General features: G+C 27.5%; 1 protein-coding gene across 2 annotated transcripts in view; it reads left to right on the top strand.

Annotated features, from left to right (window-relative positions):
- The first annotated feature begins 3085 nt into the window (after window positions 1-3085).
- The window catches only part of LOC122507983 (protein split ends), a 184520-nt gene continuing 162314 nt past the window's right edge, over window positions 3086-25291 (top strand). Inside the window, exon 1 of one of the 2 annotated variants that reach the window (XM_043621025.1) lies at window positions 3086-4442. In XM_043621025.1, coding sequence (XP_043476960.1) covers window positions 4360-4442 — 83 coding nt within the window. In that variant the 5' untranslated portion in view covers window positions 3086-4359. The remainder of the gene's footprint in view (window positions 4443-25291) is intronic. The other variant, XM_043621024.1, reaches the window with a different exon arrangement.

Here is a 25291-nt window from a genome sequence, read left to right as displayed (position 1 = left end):
TAGAAAACTATTTCCTTTCAAAAATTATTTGAAAATATTTTTAAAAAATTAATTGTAAGAATTTTTTTTATAATTTTTTGAAAATATTATATCTTAAAAATTTAGGAAAAATACATGGACAGTTACAATTATCATAAAAAATTGAATTCCTGTATATTAAAATAATTGAATTCTAGAAGAAATTTCAAAAAATTATTTAAAATAATTGATTTAAAGATGAAGCTTATTTAAAAGTTGTAGAAAATAATTGTATATAGGAAGTTATAATTGTAATTTTTAGAAATTATTGAAATTCATAACATTTACTTATTTTTTGTAAAGATTCATATTATTCTTAAAAAAGAATTTTGTCAGGGAAAGTGATTTTAATGTCAGTAAATTGTCAGGGAAATTGATAAACTGAAACTTGTGACCACCCTGATTATGTAGATGTTCTTTTAGATGTAAATGGATTAAAAACTTGTTTTTTGTTTATTTATTTCATGTGTTTAAAAAGAATCTTAGTTTAAAAATTAAGTTGAAAATAAAATTTTATGAAAATTTAAATTAAGAAAAGAAATTTTTGTAAAAATAAATATTTGGAATTTATGTTTGAACTTCACAGGAAAAAAAAAGTCTGACTCCGTTTACACCTTAAATTCAGCCCATGTATTTCACATAAGTCTGTCCTTGTTTAACGGGGCTGACTCCGTTTACATCATAAATTCAGCCTCAAAAAGAGGCTGAAAGTAAAACTTTTTTTTTAGTGTGTTTAAAGACTTGTTAAATGTAAATTAATATTTACCGTTGTTTGTGTTCTTATAAATAAATAATATTTTTATCTTTATTTAAACAATTTTTATAGTCCCCTAAAAGTCCCCTATTTTTTAATTTTCAGTCCTCTATTTTCCCTAAAATTCTTTTTACAGGCACTGTGATGAAGCCTGTATATTTTTATAAAGCAAAATCTAAAATTTCTGAGCATTTCTAAAAATATTTATTATATTTCCACAGATGATTATAAATTTTATATTTTATTACATTTCTATAAGTTAATTTTACGAATTTGCCAAAAAAGAAAATAAGAACTTTGTAAATTTGACTAAAATTTATTTCGAAAATGGGTAAAATTTACTCTAGAAATATAGTAAAAATTGCTATATATACCGAACACTTTAGTAAATTTTCCGTGTTTTTGTTCTACCATCAAAATATTTTATTTCATAACATGTGGAAAGAAATTGTCTTCATTACACATTATTCAGTCTTTCTTGACGACTTTTTAATTTATATTTATATCTAAATGTCAACAGAGACGTTATTTTTTCCGCGTATGGACTGATTTAAACAAAAATTTTCCTCATTTCTCAAAATCCATCAAAATATTAAACTTTTTATCGCACGTTAAAAAAATTGTCGCGCAGAAACACCATTTTCTTGAAAGTATCCAAATTGATACCAAAAATTTAGATCAATTTGACAATTTTTGATTACCTTTTTGGTATCAATTCGTTTGCAATTTTATGCCAAACCGGGAATTTTTTCACCAAATTAAAAAAAGTCTTATTATTTTAATTTGTTTTAAAAAAAAATCGCTTTTTATTTCAATTTTTATAGATATTTATACTGTTCTTTAAATTTGAATTAGTTAAAAATAATTAATTTGATAATTTAAAGAAACTGGTCAAAAGAATTTAATTATTCATAAAAACTCTAATAAAAATTTTGAAAGGCATTCGTAGATTTATTTTTATTCAAAATCAAATAAATTTAAATTTGATGAGAAAAAAAAGCCGGGAAAAATTAGGAAATTTTTAGCATCAATTTGATCGGTACTTTATAGTGTCAATTTGATATTTTTAAGAAAATTGTGAGTAGTAGTAATAACAATATAGTAAAAATTATTATAATGTTAATAAAAAAGGTGAAATATCAAGAAATGTTATGTTTGCTGTATTATTAAGTTGAAAAAGTTGTTTATTTCCTTGTGTTGTATATGTGTATACATATATAAGTGTAATTCCCTCTCGTATTGATACATCTGCTTTAATAGAGCTTCTATATCTCAGAAAACACTGACTTGACATTTTGCATTATTTTCAGCATTTATACAAGTCAGAGTTATAATGAAGATCGTTTTTCATTATATGAAGGAAGGTGGCACTTGAAAATGGAATAAGAATCAAGGAAAGACCAGACACGTATATATATTTTATTAAAATCGTACGATTCAAGTCTCAATTCTCTGAAACGAAAAAACTCATCTTCAAATAATTCAGCAAGGATGACTTTTATTCCCGTCTCATCGAACCCAACATTGTTTATTTTCAACACAAATATTCAATTTTATGAAAAAGGTACGTGCTTTGTATATTTTAATTCAAAACATATGTTCAGTATAATATTTATTAAATTTCTATCTGCTTTTAATTCAATTGAACTATTTTTATCTCTTTTTTTAATTTTTATTAAAATTTATTTATCTTTTTATTTTTGCAAAATGTTCATAAAATTCTTCACCTTATCAACAAAATAAATTTAAAATTTGTTTTTATACGTTTGTTTAAAATGATTCAAAATTACATTCCTTACTTTTTCAACAAAATTAAACTTTTTTTTTAATCTTAAAATTCAAATTACGGCCCTGGATTAACTTTTAATTTGACTATCCTCAATATTCTTCCTTTATAACTAATTCAATTAAATAAAAGTTCAATTACATTAAATTTCACTTGAAAATTAAAATTAGAAAAGACAAATATTTTTCGAAAATATTCTCCCTCCAGCCCTGAAAATCGTTAAATTTTGAACAAAATTAAAAAACCCCTTGCAATATAAATATAAGAATTTTGTTTTACCATTGAATTATACAAAAAAAAATACAAATATTAACAAGAAAAATAGAAAAAAACTTTAAATTAATGAAAATTAATTAAAGGGCCCCAGTGAATATGACTACGCTACTGTGTCGATTCCACATTTCCCCCTCTACCCTTCAGCCATCTTGAGCAGCCACCCCCTCTCTTTAGACTCTCTTCACTCCATCATGAACCCAAATTCCCCACCACAGCGCGAAAAGCGATAGGCGGACCGCTTCTCTGTCGAGTAGACTCGCTTCGCTCTCCTCCAACGTTCCCCTCTCCACGACTCTCACAATGTCTGGCCGGCGAGCCATGCTATGCTCCCGCCACGGTGACGTCACTCTGAGTAGTGTAGTGCAGTGAGAAGGATGTACACTCCGTCCGTGTACATACCCAAGTGAAACGAAACAAAAATACAGTGAAACCCAATTCTTGCAACACAAGTGTCTCTAGTATATAGTAGGAAAAAAGAAAATTTCCCGCGTGCATTTATTCCCCTTCCCAAAAATTGATTAAATGTTAGGGACATGTTCCCAAACAAGTTATCAGTTTAATAACTACCCCCCAAAAATAACAGGATAACCTTTTTTTCCTTTAAAAAAAAAGAAAATAGTGTGTCTTCGGTAAAAAAAATTCCAGTGGATGTGAACTCGGTGCAAGTGGAGAAGGCACATCGAAACGTCACTGGTTTATATTGGAAAGCTTGAGATTATTTTTTCAAGTTCTGCCTTTTTTTACATTAATTTTTGGTGTTTGGAGGGGGGGATGAAAATTAAGTGTAGGTGAAAGAAACGTGATTAGTATATATTTTTTTTTTATTGAAACGAGGAGGCAGGTAGGATCGTGAGTGGAAAAAAAATGTCGCAATCTGAACGGGATGGGTCACTCCCAGGTGAATATCTCGTGTGTGACGAGTAAAGTGATATTCGAAGTGTGTACGATGTGGTGTAGGGCGAAATATCTCCGCCTCCTCCTCGTTGAAGCTGATAGTGGTGAGTCCTGCAGTTTTTCGAACGCGGTGGAGTGTGATAACGAGCCACTTTTTGTCGTTGACCCTTGTCCTTGCTGCAATCAGCCCCCAATCAGGGGTCAACGATTTATAAGTTATTAGTGTGTTTGTTTTTTTTTGGAAGAGAAAAAAATTTGAATTTAAAAGGGAATTTAAAGTTTTGTTCTTTCTTTTTTTTCTGCTTTTTGGGTGAAAAAAAGAGAGAATTGAGGAGTATAACGGTCATCGTTTGCTCGCGAAAGCGAGCGCCTTTGGTTCTTCTCTTGCCTCATGGCAATATTGAACCGGCGCTCGGAGACTCACTGAAAGGGTGTGTTTCAAAGCAGAGGAAAAGTTTTTTTTGTTTTTGAAAAAAAAAATAAGGAAATTTGGATAAAGGGAGAGGAGATTTGTGAAGTGAGTGTTTTTTGTGGAAGTCGTTTATTAATATCGGTCGAAGTTGTGTGTCGTTGTACAGTGCCGCCAAACGATACCACAACATCCGATCCCAAATGAAGAGTTCGGAGCAAAATGGTTAGAGAGACACGTCACCTGTGGGTTGGAAATCTGCCGGAAAACGTCCGTGAGGATCGAATAAGAGAGCACTTCAAAAGGTGAGTTTTTGCATTATTTCTCTTTTCTAATTTTGTTCTACATCGTTCTTTCTTTTTTTTTTTTTTTGTCTTTGGGTTACTGAAAAGACAGTTCGTCAGTGAGTAGTCGGTTAACTGGCATCGTACCAGTTACTGCGACATTCCGCACTCGAGATTCGAGTCTTTTGAATAGAAAATGCTTTTAGACTTGAACGAATTGAATTCACTACTTGTTAAACTGTTCGTGTTAGCGTTAAATATTTTTAGAAAAATTACGAGAAACTGGTAATAAATTCTGTTTAGAATTAGGAAAATTCTAGGTACTCCAACTAGAATTCCGGTTAGGGAATATTTAGCTTTAATAATTCTTCTTTATTAATCGGAATTCTAATAAATTCTGGTTAATTCAACCGGGATTTTAGTTAGTGTTTAAAACTTAGCCAAAAATTTTTTCAGTTGATATTTCATTTAAATGGATAAAATATTTATGATTCAGAAGTTTTGAACGTTCAAATTAGCGAAATATTTTCGTAAATTACTAGTTACAGTGAAAATTAATAACCTTTTTTTTATATTTAGACACTTTATCAATAATTTTTTTGAATAGTGACACAAAATTATTGTAATAAAAATTTAATTTGAAGAAGAAATCAATAAATTTCGTTCATTTGAACGTTCGAAAATATTTCTTACCCCCGAATCACTTAATCTATAAATTATATCATTTTTATTATTTTTGTATTGTATTGTATTTTGTATTGTATTTTATTTTTCAAAGTTTCTTGCGCAAATTACTGCAGTAAAAGTTATTTTACAATAATCGAAATAATAAACGTCATTATTATTTTCATAAATTCAAATTAATACACAAAAAAAATTATATGTGACGCTCCACGAGAAAAGGGACCTTATGACAAGAGTAAATAAGGTCCCTTTTCTCGTGGAGCGTCACATATTCTTAATTTTAGAATATTTATTTGTAAATTAAGAATATTTCTATATTCTATTTCTATATTTAATAAGAACTTCTTCATTTTATTATAGTTTTTCTAAAGTTTTGAACAGAGCAAAGATTAAAAGAATAAAATTTTGCAGATGAATTTCAGGAGTTTTGATTTTAATTGTTAGACAATATTCGTATTGCTTGAAGGATTTTTCTTTATTTTCTCGACTGAATTTTTTTTCTCTTCTCGTAGATTTTCTTCTTTTACTAATTTTCGTAGGGAAACATTTTCAAAATGACTTTTGTTAAATTTATTGCATAGGGTTTTTGAAAAATCACGATTGTGTAAAGTTTTTCTGGGTGGGTATTTTTTTTTAATTCTATTGTTCAATTTTTTCCCTTGAATTTATGAATTTTGGTGAATTGCAGTTAAATTTCGGTATAAAAGGGCAATTTGACCCTGGAAATATCAGGTAATTTTAGTTATGGGCTGAGATTCTACCTCTTGGTTCTTGATTGTAAATTTTCAGAAAATGAAAAAATATTTTTCTTCTTCAGTTTCTAATAATTGAAAAATTTCGTCTTGATTTTTGCTTCAAGAAATTTTAAACAATTTTTTCTTTTTGTTTATTTCGTTCATTTTTATTTTGTTTATTTCTTTTTATTATTTCGTTTTTGCTTCGAAAAAACTTTTGCTTTTTTTTCGAAAGTTCATGTCATTGAAAAAAATATTCAAATTTAAACTTTTTTTTTGTTTTTGACTTCCTCGTTAGTTAGTTAGAAATTTGTTGAAACTTTCTTGTTATTTATGTTTCATCAAGTGTCGACTGTCATTTTCATGGAATTCGCAAAGAAAAATTGAATGTCTTCTCTTGATGTTTTACAAAACGTTTTATGCGCTCGTGAAACGTTTTCATTTATCTCACGAAGCAGAGAATTTATTTTATCAAATTCTTCAGTATGTTTCATGAGGAAAAAAAAACTCTTAATTCGTATTGTTTTTTATTTCAAGAATATTTTCTTTTTTTTCAAAACATAACTGAATCAAATTTGAATGATTTCGGTTGTTATTCTTGAGTTAATTTTTACTTTCAACTCGACATTTTTTTAGCTAATACTAAAATCTGCTAAAATAAATAATATAATAAATAGTAATAAATAATAAAAGGCAATATTGAGTAAATAAAAATATACAATAATAATAATAATAATAATAATAATAATAATAATAATAATAATAATAAATATAAAAGAATATGTTGTTAAAAGAACGCAGATATAACAATTGTCATTGGGATTCTTTTTCTGAATATATTTTCATGAAGATAAAATATTAAAACGGAAATGAAATATTTTCACAGTAGAAGCTGTCATAATGTAACTCGATTTCTAAAATTCGTTTGCCTTGATTGATTATTTATTTGGTATTTTCTTAGATAATTTTTTTAAAAATTCTATTTAGAATGCTAAATAATTTAAAAAAATGTCTCTAAACTAAAATTGAATATTAGTTACATAAATGTTTCAATAAAATTACGTAACAACTTTATAAACGTTTATAACCGAATTCGTTGGAATTTCTTAGGTAAATATGGAATTGAAAACGTCGGTTCAATTTAAATTCTAAATTTCCATTTGAAAATTGTTTGTTCAATTGTAGTTTAAAAAAAATTGCTTATTCTGCTATTTAATTCTCAATTTGTTATCAATGTTATGTATCATTATTAATATTTTTGTCATTGTTACTATGAATATTATTATATTATTATTATTATTATTATTATTATTATTATTATTTTTATTGTTATTATTATTATTATTATTATTATTATTATTATTATTATTATTATTATTTATTACTATTATTATTATTATTATTTTTATTTTTATTATTTTTATTATTTTTAGCCATTAGGCTAAACCATTAAGTCCAAATATTTGAAGCTCTGGTGAACATTCGTCCAGGGAATATAAATTATTATTGTAATATTTTTTTTTATAAAAGTGTAGAATGTAGGGGTGAAAAAAACAGTTTCCCCCTCTCGATTTTTCTTCTTGGCTCTTTGTATATTTATTTCACATGACAAAGTTGGGTGGAATAAAGAAAATAGTGTTTTCTTTATTATTATTGTTATTATTATTATTTTTTTTTCGTTGAAGCTCAAAGAGCCACAATGTTTTCAATAGGAGGAGTAGACTCAACAAGGAGGATTCTACACGTTCAGGGCCTTGGCTGTCTCTCCTCGTAGCGTGAGCAAGCCGACATTCGTTTTTTCCCGAAGTAATAATAGCTGAGGACAGCCATTTTGAGAGCTCGCGGCGGCACGAAGTTATTGTTCGACAGTGACACTCATTTCGAGGATCCAGAATTTTTTTTTCTCTTTTTCTAATATTATTCTAGTTTAATATTTTGTTAATTTCTCGATACGAACGATATTTGTGTTTCTCTCCATTTGTATCACATTTTACCTTGAACTCATTCTTGACGAAAATTTACTTTAAATACAAATAAAAGTTTTGTTTCGAATTGGAATTTATTTTTCGAAATTTTGTTGTGCTGGAAAATTTCTAAATTTTGCTACAATTTGTTTATTTGGTTTTTTTGTTTATTGAATGTTTGGGTTGTTATTTCGTTTCTAAAAATTCGATTTTTATATTTTTGTTTATTGTAAATTCTTCTGTATTTTTGGAATATCTTTTTATTTTAACTTTGACGCTCCTTTGTCTTCTTTTCTTTTTCCGAAAAAAATCCGATTTTTAAACTATTATTTTTTTGTTATTTTCGGTCGTGATTTTTAAGTAAATTTTAGTTGAGAAATATTTTCAAGTCAAGACTTTATAGAAATAAGACGTTGAGAGAGTGAGAGAAATCCAGGTAAGACACCTTTTTCAAGGATCAGACTCCCCAGTAGGATTTTAGTTTCCGTTAGAATTTGGAATTGAAAGCTTGACGCAAAAGTTGAAAACTTATTTTTTCCTTTATGAAAGCAATGTTCAAGGTTTGTTCCAATTTCCAGTATTTTTTCTTCCCCACTCTGAAAATTAGGGGAAAAGGAAGTAATTTACTTAAAATACCTTTTTGAATTTTTATACTTTGATATTTTCATTTTTTTTTTTATTAAATTTTAAATAGAAATAAGAGAATTGAATTTTTGCAATTTTAATATTTTGAATATTTTCAGTTTAATTAAATTGAAAATTATAATTGGGGAATTTTTCCAAATTGTTTATTTCGAATAATGTGTATTTCTGTTTACAATAAATGTTCGATATCTATGATTTTTTTGTCTCTTTTTTGTTAGACAAATAGTGTTGAACGAGTGAAGGTTATAATGTCGCAATAGTCTTATAAAAGCCCCGTTGAAAATATCAAATGAAATTCTCAAGTATTCTGCTCAGAGTTTAATTAACAAGAGTGTGTAGCATTGTGTGTTTAGTGACTCGCGAGTCTTATTTTCAAATGAATTTCTGATTATTAGTCTCTTCTCTTGGGAATAATATCGAGTTTTATTTTTTATTTATTAAATTATAAATTCTTTTTTTTTACTAAAAGAGAAAAAAGAGAAAATATTTTATATATATTGAAGATCAAGGGAGCCATTTTGAGATCAAGGCGTTGCGGAGTTATTGCTCGACAGTGACAATCAACTTGTTCCCTCGCATACTTTATAAAGTGAATTTAGAAAAATATTTCAATTTTTCCCTACTTTTACTTTTTTTCTCTTCTTAAAATCGCTATAAGAGGATATAAAAAGATTATTGAAAGTCTTGATTTTCTTTTTCTTTATGCGGAGGAAAAAATGAAATCTTTTAGGAAATATTCATTAATAAGGAAGAAAGGGGGACTGGGGATTATTATTCTTATCATTGAAATTTTCAATCTCGGTTCTTGAGGATCCATGAGAAGAAAAAACGAAAATCCGATCTTAAGCTTTATGAAAGACTTGAACGAGAGAGAAAAATGAGAGAAAGAGAGGCTAAAAGACTGGCTTGATATGATACTGAAGAAGGGGAAAGAGTGAGAGACAGGCTTGTGACGTAGTTCAGTGTCGCTCAACTCGCGGCTACTGATTTTCGACAATTCTTTTGTAGTATTTCTTTTCATTTAATTTTGTCCTCGAAAAATTAAAAATATTTCAAAAGAGCGATAATCTCGTAATGAATTTATTCTCGTATTATCTAATTTCTAATTTTTTTTAAAAATATCAGTACTTTAAAAGTCGTAAAATGAGATTTTTGACGTAATTTCGATTCCACAAAAAAATTGCTTTTCAAAAATAAATTTCGAATCTAATTTTGCAGAAATAAAATATAATTTAAATGATGGAAAAATAAATTTAAAGTTTTTGGGGAATTCCGAGTTGGTTTTAAAATATAATTTTCCTGGAATTGTGTGACTCATTAGCCACCCATCGAGCCTTGAATTTTAATTCTATTACTTTTGGTAGAAATAAGCTTGGAAAATTTTAAACATATTCTAATTTCTTTATACACCTTTTTGCTTTAAAAGGAACTCGAAAACAGTTTTCGGTAATTTCTTTCTTATATTTTAGTTGGAATTTAATTTTCCTGGAAGTCGATTATAATATGTATGTATAATTGAAATTTAATTTATGTTTTCATTAATGTCCTTGAGATATATTATTATTTTGAATGATTAATGAATATTTAATTAGCCTCTTTGATTTTTGAATTGTGTATGAGTAACTTTTTTTTTTGTTGGTATTTCTTGGAGCTTTGTTTAATATATTGTATATTTTTATGGTGGTGTGTGAGTGTTTCCAGGCCAGCTGGCAATTTCAAATTAGGGGAATATATATGATACGTATCAAGGAAACTTTTCTCTGCTTTGTCTTCAAATACGTTTTTATGTTTAAAAAGTTTTTTTTTTATAATATCCAGTTTTTTATTGTAATAATGAGCTGGAAGAAGTGAAAATTTGAAGTTATTTTTACTATTTTGTTTGGTAAAATCTAATGTTTGTAATTTTTACCATTTCCGGAGTAAATAATATTTTTTTGCAATTTACTATTTTCAGATAGTAACTTTGAATAATTTTTACTGAAATTTACATCCAAAACAATAAAATTTACTCGAAAGTAAGAAAAATCAGTTTATTTTTTTGTTCGCTAGAGTAATTTTTAAAAAATTGTGTCAAAAGAAACGTATTGGAAATATTGCAGTAAAAAGTTAAATTGATTTGCCTTAAAAGACTCTATATTCTAAATATTTTTCACTATAGCAAAAAAAAAGTGTTGCAAACAAATCTATAATTTTGTAGAGGACACACTATTTTACTATCCTTCGTGTAGTACTATTTTAGGAGACTTTATAGACATTCCTTTTAAAGTTCATCTTGTGAGGATTTGCATGTAAAATTTAAGGGCAGTTTAAGCGAATTAATGGATCTAAAATCTCATATATATATATATATATATATATATATATATATATATATATATATATATATATATATATATATATATATATATATATATATATATATATAAAAGGCCTGGGTTATCTCAGAGGCTAAAATATATCTTGATATGTTTTAAAGTTCAACTTGCGCCTATATTTAGAATGACGTTTTCATGCATGTATTAAATTCGAATCTTATTTAATAATTCTCGAAATTAAATTATTTAAAGGAAATATTAATATTATTGGAACATTAATATATTTAGGTCGTGAATATTATTGAATTTAAAAAAAAAATTGTTGCTATGCGAAATATTTTGAAACTATAGCAGCAGTTTATTGGAATTATTTCTATATCTGAATTGAGATTTTTTTATTCTTTTTGAATATATGTTCTGTTTTTCTTCCTGACAAAAATAAATTGCTGCGAAAATGAGGAAACTTATGTCGAACAATGTTTTAAGTTGATTTATTTTGCGCTTTGACATAATAATCGAAGATGAAATGAGACCAAATGTAAATCTGGGATTCTGGGTCAATCAAAGTTATTTAATATTTTACAGAGATTATTTGCCTTTAGCTCTAGTTAAACGATTCGGAAAAAGAATTAATTTTTTAATGAAACAGAATATATTTGTCGCTTTTTAATATATATGAGGTAATTTTATGGTGGATTTGTTTTTATCTCGATGAATTCTTTTCTTTAAATGTGACTATTTTTCTCTATTCGGAGTAGTAACTAATTTTTCGTATATTGTTCTTAAGTTTTCATATCTTAAGTTCTTGTTTTAACGCTTTTCGTTAACAGAGTTTCTGTACAGATTTTTTCTAAAAGGCTATCAAATTGAGACTAAAAATGTATCAAAATTAATAATTTTGATACGTTTTTTGTCTCAATTTGATAATCCTCAGGAAAAATGTGTATTTTGATTTTTATTTCTGTATATTTTATTAGTAAAAAAAAAGAAAAAAAGGAGAAATGAACTTTTACTATACTTTCATGGTAAATAATCAGGAATGTACTATTAATTATTAGTAACTTAACACTAAAACTTGAATGAATTATTTTAAACTACTAAAATAAATGGAGTAGTAAAAGTCTATTAAACTGTAGAAAATCCAAAATTTTATACTATTAGTAGACATTTTTACTCAGAATTAGTCAGAATTCTAAGAAATTAGTGAAAACTCTAAGAAATTAGTGGAAGTTCTAAGAAATTAATGGAAATTCTAAGAAATTAGTAAGAAGTCTTAAGAAATTAGTGGAAATTCTAATAAATTAGTAAGAATTCTAAGAAATTAGTGAAAATTATAAGAAATTATTAAGAATTCTAAGAAATTACTTGAAATTCTAATAAATTAGTAAGAATTCTAAGAAATTAATAAAAATACTACACGAAAAAAAATATAAACAGGGTAAACCACATGTCAGTAAAGTCAATAAAACAAAATTTTTATCAGGGATATTTAGAAAATTGAGATTTTATTAGACTTATTTTTAAAAATTGCAGACGTTAAATTTCCAATAATTTTTTTAAAATTAATAGGATAAGTATTCTAAGAAATTATTGAAAATTCTAAGAAATTAGTGAAAATTTTAGGAATTTAGTCAAAATTCTAAGAAATTAGTGAAAATTCTAAGAACTTAGTAAGAATTCTAAGAAACTAGTGAAAATTCTAAGGTATTAGTGAAAATTCTATGAGATTATTGAAAATTCTAAGAAATTAGTCTGGAAATTCTAAGAAATTAGTGAAAATTCTAAGAATTTAGTAAGAATTCTAAGAAATTAGTTTGAAAATTCTAAGGAATTAGTGAAAATTCTATGAGATTAGTAAGAATTCTAAGAAATTAGTGAAAATTCTAAGGATTTAGTGAAAATTCTATGAGATTAGTAAGAATTCTAAGAAATTAGTGAAAATTCTAAGGAATTAGTGAAAATTCTATGAGATTATTGAAAATTCTAAGAAATTAGTCTGGAAATTCTAAGAAATTAGTGAAAATTCTAAGAATTTAGTAAGAATTCTAAGAAATTAGTTTGAAAATTCTAAGGAATTAGTGAAAATTCTATGAGATTAGTAAGAATTCTAAGAAATTAGTGGAAATTTTAAGAAATTAGTCTGGAAATTCTAAGAAATTAGTGAAAATTCTAAGAAATTAGTTTGAAAATTCTAAGGAATTAGTGAAAATTCTATGAGATTAGTATGAATTCTAAGAAATTAGTGAAAATTCTAAGAAATTAGTCTGGAAATTCTAAGAAATTAGTGAGAATTCTAAGAAATAAGTCAATTAATTGGAATGTATACATTTTTACATAGAATTATCAGAAGTTTGTACTAGGAATTTACAGAAATTAAAATCGTTTTTAATTATTTGAAGGATTTCAAACTAATTCAGAGAGAAATTTTCATTTTGTTCCAGTTTTCGGGCATGGTAAAATTTCAACTGTTTGTAATTTCTGCATCGTCTGAGAAATTTTGACTTTTTGAGAGTAAATTGTTTTTCTACAATCGAAGAAATTGTTCCTAAAATCTATATTTAAAAAAAATTTTAGTCTTTCCAAAAAAAAAGTATTATAAAAGTTAGCTTATTCGTTTCTTCCGTGTTGGAATAAATGGAATTTTTCTTTTATAAAGTTCCTGCGAGTCAATCATATTTCTATATGAATTGAACAATATAAGAAGTTATATGAAAAATAAATTTGTTCCTCGAAAGTCTTATGTTTACGCGTGCAGTTTGGCGATGGTTCGATGAGTTTTTGTATATGCATACATATATACATATGTGTGATTGATGGCGAACAGAGAGAGAGAGAGAGAGAGAGAGAGAGAGAGAGAGAGAGAGAGAGAGAGAGAGAGAGAAAAGAGTGGGGATGATGGGTTGAGTTTTAAGGGGAGGGAATGAGGGGCATTTCTGTGTATGTGTGGCGGGTTGCCGGCGTATTTTGGTATATTGATCGCGCGCGGTCGGCCATCTCCCTCTCTCCTTCCTCTCAGCCTCTTTCACAGCCCCATTTCTCTCCCTGCCTCCACTCTCCCACCCCCACCTTCTTCTTCAACCCTCCCTCACCTCCGCCAACCCCCATATCACCCCACGCCCTCTGCGCCGCGATATCGCGTCCCTCTCGACATCACCCTTCCCGAAACCTTCGACTCGAGCAAACTCCAGTCACACGCATTTTCATCCATAAATGTGTCTATCTGCAGGCAAACACACACACACACTTGATTGTACAGCGCCCTCATGGTCTATGACTGAAATGGTGATTTTCTCCTGTATTCGTATATTCTTTTTCTCCTATATATGTATGTGTGTTGGTTTATGTGTAGATAAGGGTGTTACTATTCGTGTGTCTATGGCTTCTTATGTGCGTTTTTACACAAATGTGCATGTAGAAGCCATACACATGTGTTTCGACCCCCACCCCTTGTTCTAGACAGCGAGAATTCGTACATGTACACACGAGAAACGTCCCAAAGTCAGAATAGAATGTGAATTTTAAGGCGACTGATAAATCCAATTTCCATAAAACAAGAATACAAATTTACAAGTTTTTCTACCATGTGATATGGTAAAAAGTAAATTAGGCACAGTGAAACGACAGGAAGGAGGCATATAAACATGTGGCTTCCGTTCTAGATTTGTAGAAACAAGGTTCGATCCTTCAGAACCGACGACTTTTTAGTTATACGCTTTTTAAAATTAGTCGCTGGAAATTGGTGAAATTTCGGCGATTCAGATTTAAGAGAGTTGGTAAACAATCGCCGAAATCGAATGTAAATTTTACGAACATAAGTTCGCTGTATAGTGAGCGTTACGATATCAACGGCGTATGATTGGCAGAGAGCTGCGTAGAGATGGTAAATTCCGAGAAATGCAGCGCATGCGCCGGAGTGGGACTATGAAACTGAGAGAGAAGAACGGATTTGTCTCTCTCACGCTCATAGCGCCCCCCACTCTAATCTCAATTCTAGGCCTCGCACTCATACTAAAACCTACTACTCACTACTTTTTTTACGATTTGCTACTATTTGGATTGATACTTTTTTTTATTTGTTACACTAAAAGCTACTTTTTACCATGTTTGAAAATTTACACTATAATAAATTAACAATTAAATGTTAAATCAATTGTTATTTTTTAACAGTTAAAATAAAAAATTATTTTAAAAATTTTAATATTTTCACAAACTTTTCGTATTTTAATGATTTTTAATATCTATTTTAATAAAAAATTTTCCACAAGAATTAAATTATTTAGAAAAAAATGTTTATAAAATTCTTTGAAAACATAATAAAATTCTTCTGAGAAATTCAATTATTTTTAAAAAATTAAATAATAATCGTAGAAAGAATTCAATTATTTTTATATTTATATATATATTAAAACTCATCGCAGGATTTCAATTATATTTAATACAATTTTAAATGAATTCCGTGAAAAATGCAACTAATCTTAAAAATTTTTTGAAAGAATTCAATTATTTTCATAAATAATATGCGCATTAGCGAAAATTCTAAGAAATTAGTAAGAATTCTAAGAAGTTATTAAGAATTCTAAGAAATTAGTAAAAATTCTAAGAAATTAGCGAAAATTCTAAGAAGTTAGTGAGAATTCTAAGAAATTAGTGAGAATTCTAAGAAATTAGTGAATTAACTGGAATTAGTGCAACTTTTTATATATAGATTTATAAAAACTTCTGCTTTAGCTAAAGTTAAATTTTCACTAATTTCTTAGAATTAGTAAGAATTCTAAAAATTATAGTGAAAATTCTAAGAAATTAGTAAAAATTTTAAGAAATTAGCGAAAATTCTAAGAAGTTAGTGAGAATTCTAAGAAATTAGTAAGAATTGTAAGAAATTAGTAAAAATTCTAAGAAATTAGCGAAATTTCTAAGAAGTTAGTAAGAATTCTAAGAAATTAGTAAGAATTCTAAGAAGTTAGTAAGAATTCTAAGAAATTAGTAAAAATTCTAAGAAATTAGTAAAAATTCTAAGAAATTAGCGAAAATTCTAAGAAATTAGTGAAAATTCTAAGAAATTAGTAAAAATTCTAAGAAATTAGCGAAAATTCTAAGAAGTTAGTAAGAATTCTAAGAAATTAGTAAGAATTCTAAGAAATTAGTGAAAACTCTAAGAAATTAGTAAAAATTCTAAGAAATTAGCGAAAATTCTAAGATGTTAGTAAGAATTCTAAAAAATTAGCGAAAATTCTAAGAAGTTTGTAAGAATTATAATAATTGAATGGTTTTCAGTATTATTTTAATTAAATTCTTTGAAAGAATTTTATTATTTTCATAAATAATATGCAACTTTCAAAGAAATTCAATTATTTAAAACACAATTTTCATAAAAATTTAAAAAAACAAGACAATTATTTAAATAGATTTTTATAAAATTCTTCTGAGAAATTCAATTATTTTTAAAAAATTCATTAATAATCGATGCAAGAATTCAATTATTTTTATAAATATTAAAACTCAACGCAGGATTTCAATTATTTTTAATAGAATTTTAAATGAATTCCGTGAAAAATTCAACTATTCTTAAAAATTTTAATAAAATTTTTTGAAAGATTAAGCACCTTAAATACAATACTAACTGCAAATTTTGTTTTGAATTTTTTCTTATCAATGCCAGAAAAAATGAGAATGTAAAATATCTATAGGGGAACGCCAATGTGAAAGCGCCGATTACACGTCCCTCTTTCGCAAAGTGGTATTATCGTTGAAGAAAAAAAAATCTCTCACGAGATATATTGTGACTCTTGGGAAAGATAAATTGCCGCATTCTACCTTCACATCGTGAAATTCAAGTGCGCCGTGAAACATGAACGATATAGTAAAGCAAAAACGATATGAAGGGTCAAAGGGCGCTCGTTAATCGTAGAGTAGGTTCCCTTGGCGCGATATGTCTGCGGGATGAGGTTAATTGCATTGGAAACGCTGCCCTTGGCAGAAGAGAGGAAAAGGTACACGTGCTGAGAAAATAAATGACAATGTTTTCTTTTTTTTTTCTTTCTTCATATATATGTTTCGCAGAGGCGTGAAACTGCCAAAGAATTAATTTCTAATTCATTTCAATTCACTACTGTCACTATTTTGTGTTGTAGGCACTCTTTGGGAAAAAATTACTCAAGAAAATTTGAAAAAAATGGATAAATTATTGATATTGTTGATTAATGCAATTTGTGGTTTTATTGCGTAAAAGTTGAATTTTAAGTTTGTATTTTTTTTTCATTATTATTCGTGTTAGGCAAGATACTTTTTCGCGTTTAGTGGAAAATTGAATAAAATTATAGCAATGCTAGTAATGATTAGGTCGGACTATTTGAAATTGTACATATGTGAATTGGCCTAATGATCATGTAAAGTTGTGCGCGAATTAAAGGGGAACTGACACTGAAATTATAGTCTTAGTTGTAACACAAGCATTTGCTGTCTGCTCATTCTGCGAAAACTTTTATCAATTAGGTTTAAGTTTTAAATTTCAAGTCATTAACTTTTTTTGAAAAATTATTCAATTTTAATATTAAAGTTAAAAGTCTAATAATACCCACACATTTTTTTCTTAAGGATATCAAATTGAGACAAAAAAAAAACGTGTTAAAACGTTGCTTCGAGACAATTTTGATACGTTTTTTTTCTCGATTTTATATCCCTAGAAAAACTGGGAAGAAAATTATGTTCCTAATGTTTATTCAGGGGGTTAAAAATGTTTAAAATAGTATTTTCACATAAAATCTTTGAAATAGTTGATTGATAATTTTCGATTTCGTGAAAAAATATTGTTTTCGACGCTAGGCGTCGTCGCTAATTTCTTGGATCTGACATATTTTTGGTTCTACTACTAGAAATATTGTTAGAATTGTCTTATACGTTTTTTTCGTGAAATATTTGCGTAGTTTTACTTACAAGAATGAACTTTCTAAATGTAAATTAGTGAAAAGTCGGCTACTAATTAAAATTTGTAAGAATTTCTACTAATTATCAGGAATGTTCAATTAATTATTAGTAAATTTAGACTAAAACTTGAATTAATTATTTTAAACTACTGTATGAAGTAGTAAAAGTTAACTAAATTTGTAGAATTTTGAGATTCGTAGAAATTTTTACTTGGATTTTGTCAGAATTCTAAGAAGTTAGTGAAAATTTAAAGAAATTAGTAAGAATTCTAAGAAATTAGTGGAAATTGTAAGAAATTAGAGTCAAAATTCTAAGAAATTGGTGAAAATTCGGGTGGATTCTAAGAAATTAGTAAAAATTATAAGAAATTATGAAAATTCTAAGAAATTAGTGAATTAACTAGAATTAGTGCAACTTTTACATAGATTTATAAAAGCTACTGCTATAGCAGAAGTTAAATTTCCACTAATTTCTTAAAATTAATAAGAATTCTAAAAAATTAGTGAGAATTCTAAGAAATTAGTGAAAATTCTACGAAATTATTAAGAATCCTAAGAAATTAGTTAAAATTCTAAGAATTTAGTAAGAATTCTAAGAAATTAATGAATATTCTAAGAAATTAATGAAAATTCAAAGAAATTAGTATGAATCTTAAGAAATTAGTGAATTAACTAGAATTAGTGCAACTTTTACATAGAATTATAAAAGCTACTGCTATAGCAGAAGTTAAATTTCCACTAATTTCTTAAAATTAATAAGAATTCTAAGAAATTAGTAAGAAATTCTAAGAAATTAGTGAGAATTCTAAGAAATTAGTGAGAATTTTAAGAAATTAGTGAGAATTCTATGAAATTAGTAAAAACTTTTAAGAAATTAGTAAGAATTCTAAGAAATTAGTGAAAATTCTATATAATTAGTAAGAATTCTAAGAAATTAGTGCATTAACTAGAACTAGTGCAACTTTTTACATAGATTTAGAAAAACTTCTGCTATAGGTGAAGTTAAATTTTCACCAATTTCTTAGAATTAGTAAGAATTAAAAAAAATTATAGTGAAAATTCTAAGAAGTTTGTAAGAATTCTAAGAAATTAGTGAAAATCCTTAGAAATTATTGGAAATTCTAAGAAATTAGTTTGAAAATTCTAAGAAATTAGTGAGATTTCTATGAAATTAGTGAAAATTTTAAGAATTTAGTAAGAATTCGAAGAAATTAGTGAAAATTCTAAGAAATTAGTAAGAATTCTAAAAAACTAATAAAAAAATTCTAATAGATTAATGAAAATTCTAAGAAATTATTAAGAATCCTAAAAAATTAGTGGAAATTCTAAGAAATGAGTGAAAATGCTAAAAATTTAGTAAGAATTCTAAGAAATTAGTAAAAATTCTAAGAACTTAGTAAGAATTCTAAAAAATTAGTAAAAATTCTAAGAAATTAGTGAAAATTCTAAGAAATTATTGGAAATTCTAAGAAATTAGTTTGATAATTCTAAGAAATTAGTGAGATTTCTATGAAATTAGTAAGAATTCTAAGAAATTCGTGAGAATTCTTACAAATTAGTGAAAATTCTAAGAATTTAGTGGAAATTCTAAGAAATTAGAGTCAAAATTCTAAGAAATTAGTGAATTAACTAGAATCTAGTGGAACTTTTTACATAGATTTTCTACTATAGCAGAAGTTTTAACTAGAAATTTGCAGAAACTATAAGAAATGTGAATTAAATACCAAGTTGAAGTCCACAACGTTGATCAACGAAAAAACTTGTTCACTTAGTAAATTAGTTCAAAATGACGCAGCAATATTGATACAAAAATATTTAGAAATAAAAGATTGATATTTATATTTTGATAATAATTATTTTACAATTCAATATTAAATTAAAAATAATACTTGAATGCATTAAATAAATTTATTTCGTTGATAAACGTTGTGGACTTCATCTTCGTGATTATTTGAAGGATTTTAAACTATTTCAGAGAGAAATCTTCATTTCGTTCTGGTTTTCTGACATCCCTACAAAGAATTTGAATTTATTGTTGGAAAAAAAGAAGTAAAAGATTTTTTTGGTTTTTTTCGAGAGAAACCAAGTTTTTGTACAAAGGGAACGACCCCAACTCTTTTGAAAATATAATTTGAAAGTCACGTCGAGCACCTGCAGGATGTACCACTGCCAAAATTTCTTAATCCGTCGACCCTGTTACGGTGTCTGGCAAACGGCTCTGCGTCTCAAAACCCGAAACCAAAACGTGTCAAGTCTTGCCTTCTTTGAAAAACATTTCGTAGTGTGTCCCTCGTTCCGCGAAGTTGCCACATTTCCTGGCCCGCAAACATACACCTACGCAATGGCAACCTCGCCTTTTTCTCCCTCTCACTCACTCACTCTTGCTCTATAGTTGTTTCTGCTTTTCTCTTTTCTTGATTTACAAAAGAAAACAGACGAGTTTTGTTCTCCTAAAGTCCATTTGGAATTTTTTTCTTGTTCTTCTTTTTTTCTTTATATGCTATTTTGCTATGAACTAATGTGTATAGTATCCCACATGAAGAATCAAATACCCGAGTAGGTTAACCTGTGTGTCATATATATACCTACGCAATTTGTCTTGGAATGAATTTTTATTTTTATATTCGCCAACGCGCTTGTCTTGCGATAGTTCAAAAGTCCGTCTCGCGATCGAATCCGATAAAATATAATCTCACTTTGACGCATGTTGAGGGGAAAAAGAATTTACATTTGAATTTTACATATTTTGTAGATGTTTTTATAAAATTTTATGCGAAAAACTCTTGTTGGGTTATATACTATAATTTATAAATTTAATGCTTAAAAAAGAAACATTTAATGCTTAATATTTGAATTATTGTATTCAACAAAAATATTTTAGTAATTTTTAATAGTTTTTAGGTACTTGAAGTTAGTGTCGAGTCTTAGCGTCTAAATACTATTGTTTCAGGGTTTTTTTTAGTGATATGTCATTATCGTCACTATTTCCATTAACTTGGATTTTTTTATCTTTACTTACACTGTTTGAATTCAAAATCTTTGAAAAAAATCTACTATTCAGTTACTAAACGAATCCACACTAATTATAATTAGTAGAAAACTATACTAATTACTATTTAGAAAATTGATATTAAATTCTGAAATTGAACTCTCCTCGATTCAGTGTCATATTCACTTTGAAAATACAATAATATTCTTATCGGATCATCCTTATCTAATATTTGAGATGAAATTGAAGTAAAAATTTTTATTATAAATTTTGTCTCGAGATTGGATGAAGGAATTTGTTGGATCGGTTGTTGCGATAGCCTCATTTTTTGCCAATGAGTTTCTTTTTTTATTGCTTATTCTTTTATTTATGTATATATTTATATATGTTTTTTTTCAATGATATTATAAAAAGAATTGCTGCCGTTTGCTTATTCCATAAGCTATGTGCGTTTGAAAACGAGAGGATACGCGATTGCCTTCATTGAGCAATTAAATATGATGACGACGAGTACCTTGAATCGCATAGTACCTTGTGCCACGACACAGTATAACGTTTGATTATCCAAGAAAATCTCTGCAATGTGCATCCTGAGAAAAGAGCAAATTGCCACGTTAAAAAAAAAAAAAATTCGCATTTGCCTTTGGCCTCATTTTTCAGAAATACTTTATTAGATTGCAAGTTTTATTTATAAATTTAATTTTTCAAAATTGTATTACTAAACATTCATTTAATTCATTACAACATTGTTTTAAAATTAACGTCGTTTTCATAAAGTTTTTTGGCTTTGAAGTCTTCCTAAAATTTCTTTTTTCAAAATTTTGTCCCGATTTTTGGAAAAAAAAATTATGGCGGTGCTTTCTAATTTTCTTCCATTTTCTATAATGTTTGATTTGTCTTTTTTTCTCTATTTGGATTTCTTTCTCTCTATTCTTATACCCAGGATTTATTCTCAAATACGATTTTGAAAGAACCTTGAAAAAATAGTTCCTGCCTTTTTCATAAATCAATATATGTTTTGTTTTGTCGGACAAAAATAGGTTTCTTTTTCTAGAATGTTTTAAAATATATTTCTGTGGCGTGTTTCCTTTCTAATTTTTATGGCTAGTCGATATATACGAAAAGCCACACACGCATCTGTTTTAGTGATAAAAAAAAAGAAATTCTAACAACAGGGGGAAATTTTTTTTCATAGTCTTTTTTTAAGTTTATGGTTGGATTTTTTCAAGGTTAACTATTTGATTTTACAAAAAAAGGTTGAAAAAAAACAAAATTTACGAGTTATTTTTCATGAGAAAATAATTTGAATCTAAGATTTCATTATAGTTTGGTAAAAATTGAATTTCGAGGATATTTCACAACTTTTCTGCCAATTAAGAACCTCGTTAAAAGAAATTTTTTTAATGAAAAGTACATTATGTTGTACTTGTGTTATATTCATTTTCTGCATTTGCGTATATTGCGAAAAATTTGTCTTTCTTTCATTCGCCATTGTTGGGTTCTGAGAGAAATAATTTCCCATCTTATTTATTCGCTATAAAGGAGTTATTAAAAATGTAATAAAATACAAGAAGTGCGATGATGAAGAATATCACGGAGGAGAAGGAAAATTGTTTTTTTTCTTCCTTCTTCTCTTTTTTTTGTGTTTGCGTCAAAATTTCATATTGCGTAATCCTTTTTGTTACGTAAAATAATTATTCAATGCTATTTCTCGTCTTTTTTGTGCTTCACTACTATTCAATGCGATTTTCACAATAATAATATTCACAGCGACGAAATCCTACGCGACATAACAGAAATTTTGAAATAAACATTTGACCTTTGTCATTTGACTCAAAATAAAAAGAGTTCAAATTTATATGTTAGTACGTCTATTTTGTCTGCAGTGTTTCTTTTTCATGTGTGGTGGAAAAGTTTCGGTTAATATTTATTATCAGCTTGACGAAAGTTTTAATTGTATAAGCGTAACAAGTGATGTAATTATGAGTGTTTATTATTTTTAGAATATTGTTTAAAATAAGTTCTCGTAATTAAACCATCAAGTTAGTGTCAACGCTTACCGTCTCAATTTGATATCCTTAGAAAAATTGTGTATAACCCAAAAATTGCACTAAAATTTCAACTGCATTTGCAACAAATGTCCAGAAATGAAAAATTGACACATTTTTTGCAGCAATAAAAGAAAAATCAAGAACCGAAAACCTTTCATCATACTTGGATAGTCTCGTGAATTTTTAACTTTGAGAATGGCAAAGATTAACTGTCTATTTGTGGAGGGATCACCTCAGTCGACAATTGTGGGGTTTCGAAGGAGGATGTGACCAGGGGTTGTAACAAGGCAACTTGCAAACTAAGGGACAAAGAGGAGCGGAGAACGTGACTCGTCACGCAATCCATACGATCCCTTTCTCTCTCTTCCCTCAACATTTTCTTTATAAAACAGAGACTGCTGTTATTTAAATATTCAGCAGACTTGTTATCGAACAGTCTCTCTCTCTCTCTCGGTTAAAAGAGTGACCTTCCGCATTCCCCAATGGCGGATTAAACATTTGACGTCTAATAGTTTATTTTCACCCACTGCGACGACCGTTCCATTACGTACCAATGCAAATAGAATTAAAACGTTCAACAAGATTAGTCCAGGAAGAAAGCTACCACGCCATTAAACCGAGTGTATATAACTATAAATAAAATTATTTTACGATTTTGCTTTTGACCTCATCTGGGGAAAATCAAGTTCAACTTGAATAAAGATGTTTTTCCGAATTGCAAATCGACTTTCGACTTGAGTTTTTCGATTTGAGTTGCGATTATTAGAAAGGTTTTTCCAAATAGACAAAATCAGTGGTTCAAGAAAAACAAACATGTTGCAATCGTCCGTAAGGATTGCGTCATCTTTTGTAAGTTTCGACCGACTTTTACAGGTGCCTGTCCACGCCCATGGGAGAAGGAGGAACCTGTTCGATCCAAGGAGCGAGATATAGTTTTGATTTATATCAGTTGAAAACAAGCCAAACAATGATATCACTAAAACCAGAATTGGAAGATAGAAAGAAAGGAAAGACAGAAAGGCAGACAGACAGATAGATAGATACAACGAACGATTTCTCGAGGGTCAATATTTTTAGGAGAGCTTTTATATGTAGATATTATACGAATAGGTTAGTCTACAACAGTTCTAGAAATGCTTCAATAGACTATATATGCCCTAGCAGTAAAAGTGTGTATACATGTACAGTCACTATACAAACGTCGTCTTCAGGCTTTAGTTAGTTGGTGAAAGTCAGTCGACCGTCATGTACAAATCTGAATATAGCAACATGTAGTGGTATACCTACCCTCACGTTATATACACATACTGTATTTTTGTACCCTCATAAACGTACAAAAGTCTCAATTTTTACAGATAATGTACAACCTTTGGAAAATTATTATTTTACTTGATAACATCATATGGTGGTTCGCTGATATATTCTATAAAATTGTTATAAACTACAACTCTTCCGCGTTTCTTTTCTTTTTGAAAATTTCAGGGCGCAAAACAGTGAAAGTATTTAAAAATAAAAATACTAACTTTACGGACCAAAAATAAAAATTGCGGACCATTTACGGATCAATTACTGACAAAAATACATAACCAGTTCAAGACAAATAAAAGAACATTTTACTTAAATTAAAACTATAAATTAAATTTTTTAAAACTATAAAACATGAAGATATCGATAACTCCGAGTCTTCGACTCGGAGTGATTGTTTTCTTCATGTTTTATAATAATTAAAGATGACCCAGTGATAAAATCATTAATTCAATTATTATTTTCAAGAATTTCTAACTAAAGTTCTTCTTTAAATCGATTATTTTTAATAATTTTCGAAAAAATTCTTTGACGATTTTCAAAGCCATTTATTTACAATATACTAATTAAAATTTGTAAAAACTACTAATTATCAAAAATGTTCCATTAATGCTATTAGTAGAAATTTTTACTCAGGATTAGTCAGAATTCCAAGAAATTAGTAAAAATTCTAAGAAATTATTAAGAATCCTAAGAAATTAGTGGAAATTCTAAGAATTTAGTAAGAATTCTAAGAAATTAATTAATATTCTAAGAAATTAGTGACAATTCTAAGAAATTAGTGAGAATTTTAAGAAATTAGTGAAAATTCTACGAAATTATTAAGAATCCTAAGAAATTAGTTAAAATTCTAAGAATTTAGTAAGAATTCTAAGAAATTAATGAATATTCTAAGAAATTAATGAAAATTCTAAGAAATTAGTATGAATCCTAAGAAATTAGTGAATTAACTAGAATTAATGCAACTTTTTATATAGATTTATAAAAACTTGTGCTATAGGTGAAGTTAAATTTTCACTAATTTCTTAGAATTAGTAAGAATTTAAAAAAATTATAGTGAAAATTCTAAAAAGTTAGTAAGAATTCTAAGAAATTATTAAGAATCCTAAAAAATTAGTGGAAATTCTAAGAAATGAGTGAAAATGCTAAAATTTTAGTAAGAATTCTAAGAAATTAGTGAAAATTCTAAGAAGTTAGTAAGAATTTTAAGAAATTAGTGAAAATTCTACGAAATTATTAAGAATCATAAGAATTTAGTAA

This window comes from Leptopilina heterotoma, unplaced genomic scaffold, assembly GCF_015476425.1.
Source record: "Leptopilina heterotoma isolate Lh14 unplaced genomic scaffold, ASM1547642v1 Lhet_52, whole genome shotgun sequence".
Classification (NCBI taxonomy): domain Eukaryota; kingdom Metazoa; phylum Arthropoda; class Insecta; order Hymenoptera; family Figitidae; genus Leptopilina; species Leptopilina heterotoma.
The sequence above is the reverse complement of the archived record's forward strand: the minus strand, read 5'-3'. Positions and strand labels throughout refer to the sequence as shown.